This window comes from Mycteria americana, chromosome 12 (genome assembly GCF_035582795.1).
Source record: "Mycteria americana isolate JAX WOST 10 ecotype Jacksonville Zoo and Gardens chromosome 12, USCA_MyAme_1.0, whole genome shotgun sequence".
Classification (NCBI taxonomy): domain Eukaryota; kingdom Metazoa; phylum Chordata; class Aves; order Ciconiiformes; family Ciconiidae; genus Mycteria; species Mycteria americana.
The window spans coordinates 7,190,997-7,207,888 of NC_134376.1; the positions used below are offsets into that span (position 1 = coordinate 7,190,997).

The window sequence follows — 16,892 nt, forward strand, 5'->3', positions numbered from 1 at the left end:
GCGTCACGGTCACCCCAAATTAAACCTGGGAAGGGACCGCTGGGGGATGGGGCGCGCCCTGGGGCCGGGGGCACCCGGGGGCGACGGGACACCCCGGTGGTCGGGGACCTCCCCGGGGACGGGCCGCCCCGGCGACGAGCGGCCGCTGGAGGTCGCGGGCGAGCGGCGCCGGGAGCCGCCAGCCCCCCCCCCCCCCCCCCCCCGGGCCCGGCGGAAGGCGGAACCGGCGCCGTGCCCGGGCGGGCGGCTCCGGCTGCAGCTCCAGCTCCGGCAGCAGCGGGGCGAGGAGGCGTCCAGGGCAGCAACCGCCCCGGCGCGTCCCCTCCCGGCGGCGGCGCGGCCCGCCGGAGGCGTTCACCTTGCGCGGGGCGAGCGGGGCCGCATGGAGCAGCCCGGGCGCGCCGCCCGCCTCGCCAGCGCCCCCCGCCCCGCGCCATGAAGCTGGCTTAGCCGCGGCGGAGCCGAGCGGAGCCCCGCACCGCCCCGCACCGCCTGCCCGCCGCCCCCATGGCGAAGGAGAGGAGCAGGAAGGCGCTGGTGGAGCTGCTCCAGCGGCCGGGCAACGCGGCGTGCGCCGACTGCACCGCCCCGGGTAAGGGCAGGGCGAGGCGGGGGGCGCGGGCGGCGGCCGCACCTGCCCGCACGGCACCGCTCGGCTCGGCTCGGCTCGGCTGGGGCGGCGGGGCGGGGGCTCTGCCCTCTCCGGGAACGGTGGGGGCTGCGCCCCGCCGAGGGGGTGCCCGACCCCCCCGCCCCCCGGTCCCCCGCCGCCGGGGGGATGCAGCGGGGGTGCTCCGGGGCAGGGCGGGGGGATGGGGATGCGCTGTGGCGGTACCCGCGGACCGGCCCCGGCCGAGGTACCCCCCTCCCAGCCCGGCTCCTCGCCCGGCCGTGGCAGCGCTGATGTCATCCCCGGCAGGTCCCCGCGGTCTGCAGTGCAGCCCCGGTGGCGTTAACCCGGCAGCGGGCGGGCGGCCGGGGGCTGTGCCTGGGGGGGGGGGTGCCCTGTGCGGCCGGAGGCGGCTTGTCCTTCGCGTCCCCTCGCGAACGGGCTGGCTTTCGTGGCTGCTCCTGCCCTATCAGTGAGCAAACAGAGCGGGGGAACCAGAGGCATTGCCTCGGGCATCCTGCCCACCAGCCTTTGGCCAGCGTGCCGCCCATGGGTGCCTGCCTTGCGCGCTGCTTAGCGCCGGGCAGAGGACGGGGCTGAAGTGCCCGTAGCCCTCTTCGTGCGCAGAGGGAAGAAAACCTGAGCTGGGGCATCTCCCTCGCCCTTTGGATGGAGAATCGTTGGGGTCGGGCTGTGAGCGTGGGAAAGCCTTTGCTCTTGCTGAGCAGGTTCTGTATGGTGTGGTGGGACCTGCCTTTAAGAAGAATCTTAGAAAATTGCATAGCAAGTAACTTTCCTTTTTTTTTTTTTTTTTTTTTTTAAAAAGTCACCCTATAGAAGCACCTACATTTGTATTAGCTTGGGCAGGATCGCTCTGAAGAGGTGTAGAGAAAGGATGTCCTTTTCAGCCTCTGTCATTCTATAGGTTACAGAAAACCCAACACTTCAACTGAACCTTATTTTTCTGGCTATTGATTTATTTAGTATTTCAAGGTCTATTGGATGCCACCATCCAGCTCATACCATTACCAAGGGTTTTATGTCCCTAATCTGCATCTCGGGACATTGCAGTTCACTTTCAGATGCGTTGTGTCCCCTGGTACCTGGCTGGAAAGGACAAAGAACTTTCTGCATAGTGTGAAGCGCTGCACTTTGCAGCGCTGCACTGCTCTGCCTGCTCCCACCCATCTGCTGGCTGTCGTTGCTGTGTAACTGTACCTACCCACCTTTTAGGTGTCTTGCCGAGCTCATCTTGGGCTCCCCGAATAGGTGTCTGTCTAAATTATTCCTTCTGGGAGAAGACTGTACAAGCCTGGGCCATTCAGATCAATGGGGTAATTCTCCCTTGCCCTGCGTGTAATATAAAGCCCCTCTGCAAAATGGGAAGTTTCTCAGCAGCACCAGGATGGAGATGAAGCTGTAGGTCAGTAAAATAGCTCACGTCAGTCAAAGAGGGTTGTTGTTAAAGGCTCCAAATGGGCTTGTAAAACAACAAAACCATTTTTTGCTTTTGGTGATGTTTGCATGAGAGATGTCTTAGTGAATCTGAAACTCGGAGAGGAGAATTTGGGCCAGTGTCTTTTGTAACACAAGATGTGCTATATTAATACCATTTAGCCTCTCTTCTGAACTGTCACGGCATTACTTCCCTGGGACTGGATCTCTGGTCGTCAACCCAATTTCTTTAGTTATCACTTTGCTTCAGTTTCATCGGCAAACGAGAGCTACTCGTGGTGCTGTAATGTGCTTGTCCGTCTGGGAGTGACAATAAACTTGAGATGCCCTGGGCTACCTAAGATAAGATATATAACTTGTGTCTGTAGATAATATATAAAATATTCAGGCTGAATTCTGTTATTCCTCCTGCGTAGGTCAGATCTTTCTGAGTGTGAGATAATATGGGATAGGCATCCAGAGAGGCTCCAGAATGGGGTCCAGGTATGTTCTTTGCTGAGAAGCGGGATGCACAGAAAGATAAATGCAATAGCTGGAACTGGGTGGATAGCTAGACACAGGAAAAGCACCAAAGCAGAGAAAATAAAGCACAAATGAAAGAAGAGGGAGGGTGGGGAATGAACAGAAGATGAGGAAAGCAGGGCGTACTTGTGCTTTCCCCCATGTGTGCATGGTCATGCTGCTGATCTGGTGCAGCTGGGGGTAAGTAAAAGGTCAAGATCCCTGATCTTGTGTGCTTCTCAGGTGGGTGTGTTCCCTTCCCTGAAATCCCTAGTTAATTCAGGATCCTTGATAAGAGGTAGCCATTTAGCTCAGGGATTCTGATAACAAAAGAACAGGATGGGTCAGAAATGTGACTGGGGAAAATTCTCTGTTAGTCACTTTAATTTATGTATTTGGAAGCCACCTGGGTTTTCTTTTTTTCTTGGAAATATTTGTTTCGGAAAGCAGCCAGTCAGTGAAAGTTTTGGGCTTTTTTTTCTTCCCTGCTGTCAAAAAAAGCTGTTTTCTTTTGTTACTGTTTTGCCATTTAGGTGAGGCTCAGTAGCCACAGCCCTGGAGTAACGGCTTGTCCCGGGCATTATATGCTCACGTAGCAAAAGCCTAGGTTCCCGATGCAAAAGAGCTCGCAGCTTGGCACCGTTGTGGCTAAGCTGTGACCATGCAAAAAATCAAATCCCAGGGTGGACAGGGAGCATCAGGGGAGGCAGTGCTTTTCCTCCTAGGCTGTGTAAGTAACTTCGTCCCCTGCAGGGTCATCGCATCTCTTGGGGGAGATCTAGGCAAAACCTGCTGATTGCCTGGGTCTGGGCCAGAATCTGCCGCTTAATCGTGACTGAGGATTATTTAAGTGGCCAAGTCCTACAAGCAAGGCTGCTATATTCAAGATGTGTGTTCCCCTGGTTTGTGCGCTTGCAGCTGGGTGGAACGTGGCATTGAATGTGGTGCTCAGGAAGGTCAGATCTGTGTCCTCCCAGGACCAGCGTGTATGTCTGGCAGCAAAATCTCTCGTGCAAAAGCAGACCCTCCAAAAAATCCTCGCAGATTTTGAGGGCATGTCTCGGGTAGGGAGAACAGGCTTATGGTGGCCCTGGCCACGACAGCTGGGAATGCAGGAAGGATGCTGAAGTAGAAACTGAAAATCAGAGTGAAAAAAAACCTGAGAGGTTACATTTTTCACTTGTAGGTTTTTAATTTTTTTAAAATCTTCTAGCTAGGTTTTTATTAATTGTGTCTTTACAAAACCTTAATTTTCAATGAAAGGTTGTTTTGAATAAAAAAATGTTTCAGTTGCAAAAACGTCATCCGTCTGTAATGAATAATGAGATTGCATTCACTACATCTTTGAGACTGCATTGTGGGGTATGAACCGCTGTAATAAAGTCGTTATCTGGGGCATCAGGTCCCCTGTCATTACACAGTTCTGTGTTGGAGTCAGGGTGTTAGATGTTGGTTTGCAGTCTGTTTGTTTTGGTGGGTTTAAAGATGTGTTTTCACAGCAAAGACAGCATGCTAAATGCAGTCTTAAGTGCAAACTGAGCAATCTCGCTGAATTGCTGGTGTGTAATGGCTCTCAATGTATTAGAATAATCTTTTTTTCTTCAAGACTAATATGGCAGTTCAGCCTTCTTCCCCCCCCCCCCCCCCCCCCAAATGATTCTTTGTCTCAGGCAATCTTTCCTCACATCATGAGACGGATGGTTATCTCAGGGCATAACAAGACCTTGAGTATTTCTCTCTTTACTACATTTTTCTATGACTTAGGCTTGTGTTTCCACGGAGCGAGAATCATTTTACATTGTAGGAGGACAGTGAGGCTCTGAAGCCAGATGTGGAAATCCCATCAAAGCGATCCTGCAGTTTAAACCCTCCGGCAGCAGTTTACGTGGCTTGTTTTTATCATTTTCCTCTTTCTTATTTGGGATGGATTAGTGGGACACAGACCCCGGGTAACATCGGCCTCTGTGCCCGAGGCTCAGAGGTGATGCGGGATGGAGGAAGAGCAGGAGGCGCGCGATGGAGGGGAGTCTGGTGTCGGAGCTTTGTGCTGCAAAGCCCAGCAGATTTGGTATTTTGGTGTAACAGTATATATAAAAGCCTGAGGGTGGGTGGTGTGCGGCTGAGGTGGTTGTAAACACCTTCCCTGCAGGCCCAGCATCTTTTTAGTTCTCAAGCAGGTGAAGCTTTTCCAGTCCCTTGATTTTATGACGTGAGGGTGGTGATTAGAGGGAAACACATGAGTGCTGGGGATTGCTTGCTTTGCCTGGGATTAAAGAGGGCACTGAAAGGATTTGATCTCAACGCTCTCCTTCCCCTGTGCAACCGCCGGTCCTAAAAACACAGATTGGGAAGACAACTGACTGAGTCATCAGGTCCTGCCTCGTGCTGTCATCTGCAGCGACATCTCCCCATCCCCTCCGTGGAGCGATGGGGCTCTGCCTCACAGCTAGTTCTCTCTCTTGCCCCCACTACCTCCTACTGGAAAGCTGTTCCAGAGCTTCACCGCTCTAATGGCGTGAAACGGGCTTTTCATTTTCATGCTAAAAGTGGAAACTTGTTCCCGCACCTCCATTGTCCTCTCACTTAAATATTGGTTTTAATTTTTTTCTTCCCCTGGGAATTTGCCAGCCCTTCTCTCTGGGCATAAGCAGAGTGGAGGGGCAAGAAGGAAAAATAAAATCCCATAGCAGTTGTGTTTAGCTCGATGCCACTTTCTGCAGGGAAAAGGACTTTTTGAAACAAAGGAGGTTTAACGTGACAGTGTTTTCTGTCCGGTCCTGATGCCTGGGTTGCAGCACAGTCGTGGGCTGCAGACAGCAAGCAGAGGGGGCTGCTGAGACCTGCCAGCTGAATAAAAAGACCTTGGCAAGTTTAGTGCCTTCACTGAAAAATTTTCCTACTTAGAGAGGAGTGTCGGTGGGAGGCTGTTTGGCTTCAGTTTTAATGCCTTTTATTGTTATTTTTAAAATGCATGACCAGGGTCTGTTTATTAACCTCCTAATCTTTCCCCAAAGTAAATAGCAATAGAAATTCAGTGCTGCACACGGGGTTCTCCTGGCTGGGACATTTAAGAAAGCAGCAGCAGCTGAGCAGCAAGCGGAAAAGGCTTTTTGCTTGCGTTGATTGCACTAAAATCCCCGTGGTTATATCCCATATCCTAGGGCATGAGTTACCTTTCTAGTGCCGGGTAAAAAAGGTTTTCCCTCCCTCGAGAGGTCCTCCTCTCCCCTCTAGTTAGTCTTTATCACCTCAGACAGGGGAGAGGGAGCAGAAAAATCTGTTGAATCTCCATCCCGACAAAACACCGGCTCCCACCCAGCTGGTGGAGTGGGGATGCAGCCAGGCAGCTAATTAAGGGTCGGGCCAGGGTTTGTGTGCTGGAGGATGTGTTAACAGGGTGTTGCTCTGCGTTGGCCACGTTCTCGCAGATATTTGTCTTGGTCAGCAATATACTGTGCTATATATAGTGATAGCTGTGGTTTAAGGCAAAAGGTGGAGCGAGGGCATCCGGGTAAGTTTTGGGACTCTGAGTTCTTCCTCTTGTCTTGGAGCTACTTTGAGCCTGCTACCGCTCTACTTCATGTGATTTTACTTGGGTTGATGGCATTTAAGGCTTTTCAAACTGGAACCCTATGTTTATATTCTGGATACAGGAAATATTGATTATTTATTTAAAAAAAAAAAATCCACTGTCTTTCCACCTCCAGTCTTCTCTTCTCTCCTTTTGGTTTGTATAAATTGTCCTGTGTCTTATGTTGGTTCTTCTTCATTATTTTTCTGGGTCCAGCCTTCATTTTTGCCCTCCATGGGCTGTTCTTTTGCTTGGTAACGTTGGGTTCAAGCTGCAGAGTTCATTGTTCTATGCGCTGGGTTTTCCTGGAGCTTGTGGTAGCAAAAGGGGCTGCGCGGGGAAGTTAATTTCTGAATTTAGCTGTGTTGCCCAAGTGTGTTAGTTTTGCTGTGGATGCTTCTCTAATCTCTGGCTGTGCCTTCCCTTTCAGATGGATGAGATGGGAAAATACCACCCCAATGCCTTCTCCTGAGTTTAGTTTAGCTTTTTTTATTTATTTAATTTTAAAAATGAAGTTGCATCAAGTTTTTATTTTGAAAGTCATTGTAATCTGTTTGTAAGACTAGAAATCTCTGCCGTGTTGGGCAGTGAAAGTCTTCTAGAGCTGGCATCAATTGTTCTGGAGCAATGATGCTGAAGGATGAGAGACTTTCTGCACTTACAACAGTGTATTTGGTTTAATATTCTCCTTGCTCCTTGTTACTTGTTATTCCCTTTGGCTTGACATAATGGAATAAAGTAATTTGTGTGGAACTTAGACATGCTGGAGAGTTTTCATTAGGCTTCACTGCTGTTTGCTTGAAACTCCGGAGGCTTAGAAAAAAAATCATCTTTTTTGGGTACTGCCCAAAAAAGGCTCATGTTATGATACATTGCTGTTTTGGTGCACTTTTTTGGGCCCTGCCCAGATGAAATGGCTCAAATGAAATTACTGAACTCCCCAGATTTCCCACGCACAGAAGGTGCTCCAGCTGTTGAAGTGTTTAGCAGCAAGGTGGAATTCACCTAGCTACGGAGACCTCAGCTCGCCAGCCATACAGCCTGAGGACACTGGTTCACTAAATTAATGGTGCTGTCCCAAAACTCACTTGTCTTGTATGAAGACACTTATGTGAATTTATTCATGTGCTTGATAAGATGTTTTCTTATCTCGAAGCAATGAAGGGTTGGAGTCTGTGATTATGTCGAGGTTGGAGATTGCTGGTGTTATCTGCCACGTTCCTGAGCTGAGAATTTTTCACGTTGTTCGTCCTGGAGAGCAGAAACGAAGAGGGAGGGACTATGATGTGCTCAGGGAGCTCCATAGCTGCCAACAGCCCCAAGCCTTACAAAGGACTTTGGAAAAGCATCCCTGCAGAAGTGGGTGCTTGCCCCAGCCGGCAGCTATCTGCCTGGGGATCTGTCACCAGTTCCTGCAGATGCGTGGGCGTAGAGGTCTCGTAGCTAGATTTCTTTGAAAATGGTGTCACAAGTGCACGGAGGGGGTGAGAAGGGGAAGCGGCGTTGGCAGAGCCCTCTGGAAGACGGAGTCAGGGAATCCTCCACCCTCCTCCTTCCCGTCCACAGGCAGAGTGGTGGCACGGGGGGTCACAGGGATGCACCAGCCTGGGGGCTCGCCTGGGTCTGTAACCCTCTGGATTATTCAGACGATGCTTAGAAGTTCCTTTTGGCTTTCAGCTGAAGTCCAGGGAAGGCCTCGGCTGGCTGGCTTCCCTTCTCAGTCAGATGTCTTTAGCCAGCAGCGCAAGAGCTATGAGAAATCTCTAATAAATTATTGTAATAGTGACATTTCAGAGAGACTTCCCCTGGTAGGTCAGTTGGTTCTGGAGGATTTCACCAGTTTTTGCTAAATCTGGGGGATTTAGCAATTTTAGATGGGGCTAACTCAGCTCCTGAGGCCTTTGAACTCTCCTCCTCCCTGGTGTTCCCTTTGGCACTAAAAACAGTTGCCAAATTTGTGTAGTTCTGGGCGGCAGCTGTCACAGGAAGGCAGCACACAACCAGCCAAGCATCTACAGCTCTTACATCCCCCCTTGCCGCATGATTTTGGATTTAAGAGATAAGTATTTTTAAAACCAGAAGAGCAATGAAGGGGAAGTTGCTATTAATATACGGCAGCAATGCAAACTGCTGGTACCGGGTCTGGTGAGTCGAGCGAAGCGTGCAGCCCTGTCGCAGTGCTCCTCGAAGTTTGCTGTGTGGGATGCTGTTGGTGTCGGAAGGACATGGACCTTGGGCTTAGGCAAGAGAGGAAACACTGAAAGGAAGGTGATCAGGAGGAGGTAGCTAGCAGGTGTGGTTTTATTGAACAAGCTGAGGTCATCCCTTCCAAGGGTTGGGTCACCACTGACCCTGTCGTCTCCGTCTGCTCCTCTGAAGTACTAGCATCTTCTGAAACCATGTGTGTATGCTCCTGCATATAGCCCAGCTTTTGCTTTCTTAATTAGATGTGGCTTGACATTGTGTGGAGCAGGGGGGATGCACGTTTAAGAGTCTGGACTAAAGAAAACGCTGTTGGTGTCAGGAGAATGCTTTAAAGCCCCAGTTGTGATTGAAACCTGCTGCTTGAGGTGCCGTTTGCCCACGTTGAGAAGAGACGTGGGTATGAGTTGGCTCAGTGTCCACTGGAGCCTCCTCCATCTGAGCTTGAGGATCTTCTTGTGTGATGTTCCTCCACCCAAATGTGTCCTCATCCCTGGCTGGAGGAAGGTGGGACATCTCCTGGTCCTGTCGCACACAGCAGTGCTGGCAGCGGAGGGGTTACTTCTTCAAAGGATTTGGCAACCTGAGTCTAGGAAGTTGCAGACAATGTGAAGAAATCCACCTGTGTGCCCAAGATAAATCTGTTAATATAAAACAAGCATTGGGCTCCCAATAAAACCTGTGGAGGCCAATGCATACTTTGATACCCATTTCCCTGAGTCGGGCACTGCTTTGATCAGATCTCATTACACCGGGAAGGCTTGAAGCATGGTTATCGTGGAGCGGCTGCGCTGAGCACAGGGAGCTGGTGGCCACGTTAGCTCCTGACTCCGAACTTCGCTGCCACGGCTTCCTCTTCCTCACCACTGCCGCTGCTCTGTGGCTGCCCCGTCCTCCAGACCCTCTCGCCCTTCCTCGTGCCTGATCCTCCGTGTGGAAGTGAGAGATGGGTTTTTCAGCAAGAGACCCTGATGCTTTCACCTTGCCTGACTCGCATTGTTTGGTCCCATGGTCCTGGGCTACCACGGGGCAGCAGTGCTGCACCTTGGACTATTTTTGTGGTAGGAAGTTTGGCAGGTCCCAGACCTTGATTACGGCCATGTGTTTGGAGATGGGAGAGCACAGCACGAGGAGTTAAAGCACAGAAACCTGCGTGAGCGTGCAAAACTCTTGATTCTTGTTGCCAATCTATAACCCAACAACTGGCAGCAATCTTTGCTGTCAGAATAAGTGGGGTGCCTGAGCTCGGGTGTGATGTGAAGCCGAGTCTCCCGGTCATCGTGGGAGGACCGGGGTGAGGGTGCAGGGATCCGGGCCGGTGGGGCAGAGCACCCTGTGCCCTCACTGGCATTGCTGGATGTGGGCAGCACTTGGTTGCTGCTGTGATGCACTTAGATCGACTTGCCTGGTTTTATATTTGCCAGGCCTGAGCTGTAGTCGTCAGGGTCTCGCATGAAGATGGGAGATCATGTGAAAGAGAAAAAATACACCTTTATTTGTGGCTGCTGGTCCCAGGCCTGTGCCAAGGGAGCTGCGGCTGATGGGGCTTGTAACAGCTTAGGAATTTGCTCCCCTCTGCTGGCACCCAGCTGCGTCCGATGAGGCTGCTCATTTCGCTCATGGGTTTATAGCTGAAGACAACCACCTCTGGGGAACCCAATTAATCTTATCTAGGGTGTGCTGGGGGAGGTTTGTGGCCGTCCCCGTGGGCAGGGGCCGGTAGCAGACCTCGATAGCCCATGCAGAGGAGCTGCGTTGCCCCACGCCAGCCTGCTCCCGCTGCACTGACATAGCCAGACCATTAAATATGTATAAGGAGGAGAAAGCACGTTCCCTTGCTTTTTATAAATAATTGCTGCGCTGTGAGGAGCAAGTGTTTAGTGTAATTACTGTGGGGGAGTAAACAAATTACGACAGTTTGCGAGAAGGGAAGACCTGCCTTTACCCCTTGACAGCCTGATGCAACGGGGCAGCCGGGGAGCTCCCACCCGCGTGGGTTTGGGGGAAGATGGGGTGAGGGGACCTCCGTCGGGGGGAGGTGGAGGATTTAGTGGCTGACTTGGTGACTTGCAAGGAAGCTCTTTCTGCTGGGGCGCAGCTGGAATAGCAGGCGCTGACATTTGCTAGTCGGAGTTCAAACAAAGATCCCTGTATCGGCTTTATTAGCGAGGCAGCGCCAGGGACACTGGTGGATGTGTCCTGCCCCCAGCCCCTGTCCTCCTCCGGTTCCTCTCCATCTCCCCGTGCTTTGGGCAATGCCTCTCCCGAGGAGGAATTTGGAGGCGAAGGACTTGAGTTGAAAGTGCTTTGTGTGAGACGTCAGCTCGGGGCTGTAAACAGTGCGTGGTTTTGCTCAGAGAAAGTACAGAGCTGCCACTGGCAGCGTTTTTCCATTAAGGCAAGGGCTGGAAACCTCCTGGCATGGAGAGCTGTGCTGCTGGGCAGCTGTAGCTGTGGGAGGAAAGTCTCTCTGTGGAGCACTCCCACTGCAAAAAAAAAAAAAAAAAGGCAAGGCAGGGGAGCAGCATAGCGGTTTCCCTGAGCTGTTTGTTTTAATTGTGCAATTTCTGTTCCATGCGGTGCTCGTTGGGTGGGATTTGCTGATGAAAGATGGACATTCACCTCTTCTCTTCGTGTGAGCATGGAGTGAGTTTTGGAGGTCTTGGGCGTATGCCGTTGTCTGTATCTTGGGTTTTTGTGAGTAACTGCTGCACCTGAGATTGCAAATCTGTTAATTGTTAGTGTAATTGGTATAACTATCAATACAAATGAACACATACCTGTATTTTGCTTGTGTATTTATTTGATGCCTTTAAAATCAGGGAACTCTGACCTGGTGATTCCTGAGCTCCCCTGCCATGCCCTGTCCTGCCCCATCTCTCCTTCCTCCTGCGCTGAATCTGATCGACCAGTCAAGTGCAATTCTCTTTCCTTCTTGCTTTCAGACCCGGACTGGGCGTCCCACAGCCTAGGGATCTTCATCTGCTTGAATTGTTCAGGAATCCACCGCAATATTCCCCAAGTCAGCAAAGTGAAGTCGGTCCGTCTGGATGACTGGGATGATGCTCAAGTGGAGGTACGTGCGTCTGAGACTTGAAGTACCAGTGAGTTTGGGTCGCTGCATTTTACCAGCAAAGCAGTAAAACAGAGTCCTTTCTAAAGGTGCCACAACAAATGTGATTTCAGAAAGCAGGTCTAGATAATTCCTGAATGGGGGAATGAGGTCCATGATGCTGATGGAAAAATGGAATAGCCATTTCATGATGAAGTTGTGAGGGTTTCCCCCACACCTATAAGCATATCAATTAAAGAGAGTGTGTAGAAATTACTAATTTTAAATGAATTGCCTTGTGTTTCTCACGTTACCTCTAGCCTAGACGGTAGGCTAGACCTCTAGTCTACCACCTCTGCCTAGCTTGGCTTTTTCTGGCTTTGTTCGACTTAGCGTTGAAGACTCTTAAACTCACATCTTGAAGAACTGAACCCTCACAGTATAAATTCTCTCTGTTTATGGAACGTACCTGCCTAGGTTTGGGTGATGTTCTAAAGGCAAGCCTACCCAGGAAAACTATATGCTTTGACTGTTGGTGTCTTTAAAGGCATGAAGAATGCTACCAGTCATTGATCTTTATCTTGTATGTTGTAGATTTGAGTTTTTTCTGAAAGCCACAGCTCATGGAGTCGTGTGTTTTATAAGGAAAATAAGCCTTTGTGTTGCATGGGTTTTTCCTTCCCTGATTTTTTTTTTGAGAATAGATTGATTATGTAAACTCGAGAAGCTCAAAAACATGAAAATAATGAAAAAAAAATCTTAGGGGGAAAAATAAAAGAAAAAGCTTAGCTGCTTGTTATGCTTGGCATTTGATACAAGGCAAAACATATTTAGCATGGCTGCCTGGAAAAGGATGGGGTTTTTACACTTATAAAGTGATTTTCATTGAATAAAATTTATGAATAGGGAAATATGTGGTTTTGTTTGTAGTGTTCTCAACTAACCATTTTTATAAGAGATCAGAGGAAAAGAGGGCTGTCAGGGCAGATAGAATTTATTTATTTATTCATTTATTTTTAATACTTCAAGCTCCTTTCCGAGGTCGCTTGGCATGGCTTTGCAAAAATAAATGTAACCTTTTGGAACAAGTGATGTGATCCAAAGCAAAGGGTGTATGGTCCGAGACTATTACCTTGCTGGAGCCGTAACATATGGAGACCTAAAGTTAGTGTCGGGTTTTGCCCTCTGGTTGCCTAATTTCTGTGCCGGACTCCCTGGGAGCCATCTCGTTCCCATGCCTGTGAGTGGGAAGTGCCAGCACGTGCTGCCTTCTGCTCCCGTGGGGACTGTGCGCGTGTGACTGGGACACGGACCTGTCCCCAGCATCGTATTAAGCCGAGGGGAGCCCTGGCAACAATAATCGATATTAAATTCTGAGCTCTGGTTTGCAGGCACAACCTTTACAGCATCCCTTCTGTGCACGGTCCCGGGGAAACCTCAGTAAGTGAACAGAGGCCCCATCCCAATAATTTTATTACTCTCTGGAAACAAAAGAGAACAAGAGAACGAAATACCGCTAACATTTTTTAATTCTTTCTGTTTTTTCTCTTCTTTTCACAGTTTATGGCCTCGAATGGAAACAATGTAGCAAAAGCAAAATATGAATCTAAAATGCCACCATTTTATTACAAGCCAACGTTTCTTGACTGTCAGTAAGTAAATACTTTTGCTGGTAAACACCATTTATTTGTTTGTGCAGCTGCAGCCTCTGTAATATTTTAGTTTCAGCATGATACATATTTTTTTATTTAGCCACAAAGGAGGTTTCATTTATAAAAGGCTCTGAAAATCTTTGTTCTTCTGCACGCATATGGTAGAGTTTATACTACGTGTGGGATCTTATTTAATAAGTACAGTTGAGATGATGCGGGGAAATCAATAGTTTGTTTGTCTGTTCCCCAGACTATTCCAAGTTTCTAAAGCTACAAAAAATGCCAATTTCTACCCGTTGATTTCCTCTGCCTTTTCAGATAAGCAAGTTCTGTTTTGGTGCAGAATGACTATCTGCTATATGAGATGCTAGGTTACTTGTAATACAAAAATACTGGGTTTTAGTGCCAAAGTGGTGGATTTTCTTTTTCTGCCTAAGTGACAAATAATATCCTTTGTGAAGATGAGTGAAAAGAGAGTCTCCCATACAGCGTAGAGTAAAGCTTCCTTGTAAGCTGGGGTAGCCTTTGTAGACCAAGAGAGGGCTGAGCGGCCAGGACGTGCTGTACCATCCAGGGAGCAAGAAGATGAACTGAAATGGGTTTTTAGGGTCCAGTCCTGCAGAGTACCCAGGGGGTTTTGCATCTCTGTAAAACCAGTCTTCACAGAGGGTCTGGAGGGCATAATTTCCAGAGCCAGTACTTTAGTATTAGCAAACTGGTGGGTACTGGTCCCTGAGATCCCTCCCGATATTGCTGCTTTAACGGGGTGTCGGGAGGGGTGGTTAGGCAGCGTGGTGGTGGTGTGAAAACAGTGTGCGAGGCTCTGAGCAGCTGGGTGATATGTTCAAGCATCATAAGAGGTGCCCAAAACAGAAGTACTGGAAGGGTCCGTAGGGCTCCCTGTGTGCGATGCTAGCCTTTGAGTAGGAAGGCTCGGCTGTGTTCCCCAAATCTGAAATAATACTGAAGGAGGGCCGAAGGGTTCATGAATACCCATGCTCATCCTCGGGGTGACTTTATCTATATTTTTAATCTTCTTGTAATAGCTATTAGGAAGAGTTATTGTCTTCCTACATCATGCAAAAAGCCTTTTATGGTAAAGACAAAAGACCTGTGAAGTATCTTGGCAATGCACCCGTTACCCACTATTTGACGATGCTCAAATGCTAAATCTGGGAAGGCCCAAGTGTGAGCAGCATTTCCTGGCCTGACAATAAAAACCCCATCCGTTTATGCTGTGTTCCCAGATCTGGGTTTTGATCTAAAATGGCTTCTGGCAGCAGCTTCCACGGTTCCTACAAGTACAGAAATGATTTGAGGACCGGCAAAGCCACTGTGTATTGTGGAGGGGCACACTCTGAGTGCGTTGTGATTATCTTGCTAGGATTATTTTTCTCAAGGGAAAAAAGCCCCAGCCTCTTACCTTTCCTATTGATGGAACACCTCTGCCTTCATGGGAGGGAGCCCAAGGAGAAGCCACCGGGAAGGTGCTCCCAGCCAGAGCAATCCCGCAGGTCCAGGGGAGGAGATGGTGCAAATTCAGCTGAACGTGGCAGCACAGTTGTTTATGGTTTTTCTTCATTTCAGAAAACCAGCTTCAGCAAAGTGACTTTTTGTTTGTTTTTAACCCTGTCTCTCCCAAGGCAGAGAGGGGAAAACCTTCATATGTTTGACCGTGTTGGGAGTTTAGGACCTTTCAGGTTCTCCTCCTACCTCAGGCTGGCCTTCAAGCATCACCCCTGGGTCCTGGCTTAGGGAAGGTGGAGAAGATGCTTCATGTGGGGTTTCCTGGGGACTCAGAAGTGCTTCTGTGGATGAGGATCTGAAAAGTCAAGGCTGTGATTTAGTAAGGATTCATGGAAAAATGATGTCTCAAATCTGGAGGAGGTGGAGGGGACTTGCCTTGTGGCAGTCAAGGACAAAGCCTGCCTGCTCCTGCCTGTCCACACCCAGACAACAGGATTGCTCTTCACCTAACACAGGCGAGGCTTCTTACTTTCCTGCAGGCTCTGGTGTGACATTGACCCATCCATCTCCATGCACAAAATCCTGCGTCTTTCTCCCCTGACCGGCAGAGGTGGCAGCCCAAGGACAAATGTGTCCTCTTACTGCAGGATTTGGTGGCCAGAGTTTTATGATGCATGTCTCAACATACCCGTGGGGTCTGCAGTGCCCCTTGCAGATAGCTCTAATATCCTTCTCATCACTGTGCACCAACTGCTTCTTCCATCTTGCTGTGTAAATAGATTGCACTTCCGAAGATGGTGCATCTACAAAAGGAAAATAACTGATAATTTCTCTCTTGCTTCTCCACAGAGTTGGGTTGAAACAAAAAGTCTTTTGGCAGAGCATTATTCATGCTTATTTCCTTTGCCCTCTCCTTAGCGTCTCTTTGGTACAAGGAAGAAGGGCTCCCCAGACGGCAGGAGACGTTGCTGGCTGTGCCAGCAGCTGGGAGGTGGATGCCCTCCTTGGTGAACACACGGCTCTCGTGAACTATCATGGTCCTGCGAGGATCCAGTACCACGTTTGTATCACCGAGCTCTCAAATCCCAGCAGTCGGCTGTGCTGTTTTGAGACTTGCACGTACTTGTGACGTTAAGGATGGAGAAGCAAGGTTTTTCACCTAGTTGTCATTGGTAGGAGAAGCACAATTCCAGGGGATTTTAATTTTGTTTACTCTTAAGTCTCAGTTAAATTCAATTAGATGTTGCACTCCAGCCCTTAGCTGCTGTTTTGTCCTTACAGGGCAGGGGCCTATTTCATATTCAGGTTGTTCAGGAGCAGAGCCCTGGTTCTTTTCCATGCCCCATCCCTGCCCGAGGGGTGCAGAGCTCGTGCTGGGGGAGCCCGGCTGGGAGTGGGGCAGGTCCTTCTGCAGCTTGGGGCATCCTGAGATCTGGGTGCAAATCACACCCAACTCCTTGCACGGGTCAGCCTGAGAGACAGCAAAAGCTCGCCCTGCAGCTTAGGCAGCTTAGAGACCACAAGCGTTTTCACTCCTTCTGCTGTCGGGCTGGCAGAAATGTCTGTGGCTGGTTCTGTGCTCCGTTGGTTTGGCTTCCTTTGATAATGCAGCTCAGGCTTTGCGGCTATGATATTTTTCTTCCTCCATCCTGCGGTGCAGTTGCACTCCGGGGAGCTTTGCCGAGCGGTGGCTGAGCTCCAACCGCAGCCCTGTCAAAGCTGTCTGCGAGCACAGAGGGACCGTGCTGGCGCTCGGCTGGCGGCGCTGGGGCGGCCGCTCTGTCCGCAGCCCTTCCTGATGCCCTGGAGAGGCACGTTGCCGGGCTTATAACCCGTGAGAAACGGGAGCAGGAGGGTTAAGGGATTGTTGTTGTTGTTGTTGTTGTTTCTTTTTGGTTGTTGGTTGATTGATTGATTGGGAGGATGAGGCAAGGCTAGTCTTCCTGCAGGCATCTGGAAGACCTATTTCTGGCCCTTCTGTGCTCCCAACTTGTGCCTGTTTTGCACTGGGACAATTTTCAGCCTGGATGCCCTGATTTCTGAGCTGAGCCTGGAGCTCTGCTTGTGTAGGTGTTCTCCAGACCGGCACTGCTGGGTCTCTGCAATAGCAGCGGGGAGCATTGGGATAGATGCGACCTCTTGCAGTAACAGTTCTCCTTCTGACGCCGCTGCAGTATAAGCAGCTGTGGGTACGGTACATGGTGGGAATGTTTCGAGGATGGTGTGCCAGGTTGTATTTTTCTTTCTCTAGTTAGAGGCTCTCTGTGCCTTTCAACAGATACATGCTAAACAAGAGCAGGGGAGTGCTGCTTTTTAAAGGGTTATATATTTAGCTTTCTCTCCGCCTCGCTGCAGTCCAGTCACTGCAATAGCATGAGTTGT

The 16,892-nt window shown here is 49.9% G+C and overlaps 1 protein-coding gene across 1 annotated transcript in view; it reads left to right on the plus strand.

Moving 5' to 3' along the window:
- Nucleotides 1–216: 216 nt before the first annotated feature.
- The window catches only part of ADAP1 (ArfGAP with dual PH domains 1), a 62,979-nt gene continuing 46,303 nt past the window's right edge, over nucleotides 217–16,892 (plus strand). The window contains exons 1-3 of the mRNA XM_075515217.1: nucleotides 217–592; nucleotides 11,285–11,415; nucleotides 12,952–13,043. Of these exons, the coding sequence (XP_075371332.1) occupies nucleotides 508–592; nucleotides 11,285–11,415; nucleotides 12,952–13,043 (308 nt within the window). The 5' untranslated portion in view covers nucleotides 217–507. The remainder of the gene's footprint in view (nucleotides 593–11,284; nucleotides 11,416–12,951; nucleotides 13,044–16,892) is intronic.